This window comes from Tupaia chinensis, unplaced genomic scaffold (assembly GCF_000334495.1).
Source record: "Tupaia chinensis unplaced genomic scaffold, TupChi_1.0 Scaffold000460_1, whole genome shotgun sequence".
Lineage (NCBI taxonomy): Eukaryota > Metazoa > Chordata > Mammalia > Scandentia > Tupaiidae > Tupaia > Tupaia belangeri.
In genome coordinates this window covers 426703-431028 of record NW_006159969.1, presented here as the reverse complement: position 1 = coordinate 431028, position 4326 = coordinate 426703, and the positions used below count along the sequence as shown (strand labels likewise).

General features: G+C 38.7%; 1 protein-coding gene across 1 annotated transcript in view; it reads left to right on the top strand.

The window, feature by feature from the left end:
• The window catches only part of SMC2 (structural maintenance of chromosomes 2), a 66013-nt gene that overhangs the window by 33703 nt on the left and 27984 nt on the right, over positions 1–4326 (top strand). Inside the window, 1 exon segment of the mRNA XM_027774603.1 lies at positions 1150–1293. Within this exon segment, the coding sequence (XP_027630404.1) occupies positions 1150–1293 (144 nt within the window).

Genomic DNA, 4326 nt, shown 5'->3' with positions numbered 1-4326 from the left:
ATGCCTTTTGGGCAAATGCTTTCTGTAGGAGTGGATCTTCCTTCGGGACTGGATTATATAATGTGGAGCTGTGTTATATCAGACATTCAATGAGTTGACACTTCAGTTTGGTAACCACCTATGAGAATGTACGTTATGAGAATATAAGATAATGCATTGTATTTACAAGGCCTCAGTGTTCAGTGGCAGATCGGTGTTAACCTTTTATGTTTTGAATTGTGCCCAAGATTGAATTTGAACCCAAGTTTGTCTCCAATGGCTCTTAACCATTGTCTTTACAATTTCATCTAATACTCTCCACAGTTCTTTTTTTAGCCTAAAATTCTATTATTACATGGAATACAGCTATGTTTGTACAAAGCATTTTCTCTCATTCAAGCAGCTTAGCTTCTGAAATTGAAAAAGATTGGACATCTTTGGGGTAATATGTCTATAGACTGTACACATGTTTTTCTAATGGACTAAAAGTATAATAGGAGGGCCAGCCCCATAATACAGTGGTTAAGTGTTGTGCATTGGCAGCTAGATCCCACGTGGCTACTCAAAGTTCACATCCTAGCCTGGTAGCTTGCTAACCATTGTAAGTGCATGTACACATGTACCCCAAATCTGACAGGAAGAAGTTAATGAAAGAAAAAGGATTACGGTATGACCATGCCCCATTAGGAGGGTCTTTCTCTCTCTCTCTTCATCTCCCTCCCTCTTTTGTGAATGTACATACCTTCTGTGAATATAACTGTTTTTCCCTAATTTTAAAGGCTATAATGGGAAAGGAATTTGAGAACCTACCTGTTTGCCAATTGAGCAGTTTTGTTTAAAAAGAAAAGTACACCTTAGCAAACTTATTTATTATATAGAAATTTATATAGTTTTTCCTGTAGGAATAAAAGAATAAAGGAAATAATTTGTGCAAATTTCATCAAAGCCATAAAAATTATACATACCTGTGAATATTTTTGTTGTTGTTATTTAAAATAATAAACTATTTTCTCACTTTTCCCGGTAAGTTGCTTAACATATAATGCTAGTAGTTGAGTGGTAACTTAGGTGTAGGATCTACTTGCAAGAGAACATTATTTTGTTGTCCCGTACATATTAATTTTTCAGTAGTTAAAAGCTGTGAATCTTCGGATATTGTGTTTCTTATAGGAAGTTGAAGCAATCACTCTGGAGTTGGAAGAGCTCAGGAGAGAGCATATATCTTATAAACAACAGCTCGAAGCTGTAAATGAAGCTATCAAATCCTATGAAGGTCAGATTGAAGTGATGGCAGCTGAGGTGGCTAAAAATAAGGTAAGAATTATTTATCAAATTTGAGTTGGCCAAACCGCAATTCGAATTACAACCCCAGTAGCTTGAAATCAAGCTGGGTACATGTATACACATGCCCCAAATCCTGACAGGATGGAGAAAAGGAGGAAAAAGGATTGTGGCACAACCATACCTCATTGGAGGATACTTTTTCTCTCTCTTACAATTTTTCTCTGTCTCTGGAAAGTACATACATCCTCTGACAATTAATTTTGTTGTTGTTGTTGGAGAATTTTTAAATGGTCTACTTATGAAATGTTGGGTTAACATGTTTTACTCTAATACTCTTGGTCTTTTCATTTTCACTCTTGGTAAAAACATGAAGCAGAATGATGATTACTGTCTAAAGAGTCCTGAAATAATTGTGTTAGTCTTGGGTCAGAAAACAAAACCACATAGTAATTTTAACAAGCAAAGTTTAAGTAAGAAATGTTAACTATAATTAGAGTTTAGAATGATAGGAATTGATTGATCACCAAGCGTAAAGAAAACTCCAAAGAATACAGAATCAAGAGATACATGAAATAGCCGTTATACTAGGGCCAAGGAAGTGCACCCAGCGAAGGAATAAATCTGGCAAAGCTCTGTGCTTTATCCATCAGGGCTGAGAACCAACCTAATTGCAGGAGGCTGAACTGGTCCACTGGTGATGAAGTTTATGGGTTCAAGAGAAGCTGATCCTAAGGAAGTACTGAGAGTGTATCACCTGCTGGGGAATACCTCTCCGGGATTCCAGGAGATACTGACCATTGGGTAGTGTCCAGCCTGGGATCACGAGAAGCCCAACACTGGGATACCAAGAAAGCCACGCAGGTTGTGAGCACCTGTGCGTGACAAGCCTGCCTTCAAGAAATGCCCCTGGGACCAGCAGTTAGCGTAATGGCTTTGTCACTGAACTCCCATGTGGTCAGCCACAGTTCAAGTCCCGGACCCGGTTGCTTAAACTCATGCCGGGCACATGTGCGTGCGTGCCCAAGATTTTGAGAGGAGAATGGAGGAGATGGGATTGCAGCGTGGCCATCGCCCCTGGGGGAGTGATTTCTCGCTTTCTATCTCTCTGTCTCTCTCAGGCGAGCACACGCGCCCTATAGCAAAAACCTCTCCCCCAAAAATGAAATGCCTGCTACACCTTTATAGTGTCTCTACAGCCGCTCTACTCACAAGGCTTAATATTGTTGGAAATGGCAAGGGATAACGTTCATTATCAGAAGCAGGACAGTGACATGTTTCATTATCAAAAACAAAACAGTAAACAGTGGTTTTGGGGCTGAGAGAGTTTCAAATGTTATGTAGACATTCTGTTACCTACAAATGAATGTTGTGGTATTGTCTCTATTAGATGCTATCCTTCATGGGTATTGGCGACTCTCATCTCTTTCTGGATCACTTCCTTTTCTTTTTGTTTGTTTGTAGCTCTCCCTGGAGAGAGAGAAAGACAGATAGTGAGGAAAACTGAAATCACTCCCCGCAGGGGGTGTGTGGCCACGCCGCTGTGCCATCTGCTGGCCCCATGGATCATTTCATTTTTTAAAAGTTGTCATTCAGGCTCTACATTCTAAATAATTTCCTTTTGTCTGTAGGAGTAGATAAGTACACTCAAAAAGCTAAGAAAAGAGATTGCTGGGGCCAGCAGGTGGCCTAGTGGTTAAGGCACTGGATCCCATGTGGCTAACGGTGTGGCTTGAGTCCTGGACCTGGTGGCTTGAAAACATGCCAGCATGTGTGTGTGCACATCCCAAACCCCAAGAGAATGGAGAAGGGATTGTGGCATGACCATTCTTCTGGGGGGTGATTTTTCACTTTCTCTCCCTCTCTTTCTCTGTCTCTGTCCAGTGACTATACATGCCCTATAGCCAAAGAAAAGGGAAAAAGAAAACTGTTTAACTAATCAGCTTGAGATAAACAAGACTAAAACTTTTTCTGTTCAATCTTAAGTGGTAGATTTCTTACGTATTTTTCTACCAGTGTAAAAATGATTAGTAGTCACAAACACAATATTTAACATCTAGGTATGTTAGAATCTTCTTTAAAAACATGTTTGTCATACATATTTTAGTTGACAAACCTATCTATCATTTTACTCGTTAGTTAATATCACTAGAATATTTTTATTGTTCTTCAAAAGTTTTAAAAAGCTAAAATATCTTTTTTTTAAATCAATGCCATTATTTATCTTGCTCCTGCAAAGGATTTTAATGACACAAATTACACATTATTTGGAAATTAAAGCACTTTGGGTAGATTCAACAACCAAGCCATAATATGGAAGATTGTTTACTACTTAAAATTATCTTGTTTCCTGATTAGCATACCTAAAATAATACCTAAATTTATACTGGTACTTACAGTTATTTATACAGATTACTCTTCCTTAGAGTCTTCTAGGCAGTTTTTCTACTTCTTTATTTTTAACCTTGTTTGTTTCTTCCCCAACTTAAATGTGAGTTAAATTTAAATTCTTCTTAAGACATCTGTGGGAATTTGTAACCATATCTTTATCAGAAAGACTTTTAAAATCCAAGGTAAAACAAAGAGGTTTTGGGCATTGTTGATAAAAGACTAAATCCCAAGTGTAATTAACACTTTGGAGGTTTAGTAGCTTTGCTTTTAGGAGGTAAAAAGATCAAGTTTCTTTGTGGGTTGGCCTGCAGCTGAGTGGTTAAAGGAGTCAGATCCCACATGGCCAACTATGATTCAAATCCCAGCCTGGTGCTTGAAAAATACTGTGGCATATGTGCATGCATACCCCAAATCCCAACAGGATGGAGAAATTGAGGAGAAGGGATTTGGTGTGACCATGCCCCATTGGGAAGTGCTTTCTGCCTCTCTCTCACTCTCCGTCTGTTTTACATCTCTCTGTTGAGTGTGTAAACACTCTGGCAATTAAAAAAAAAAAAGTGCCACAGATCTGTTACTTCAAAAAAACATTCTCTCCTTTCATTTCTGTTTGGACCGTATGCTAGAGCGAAATGCTATGGCCGTTGATTGTCACTGGGGAGATCCAGTGGCCTTACA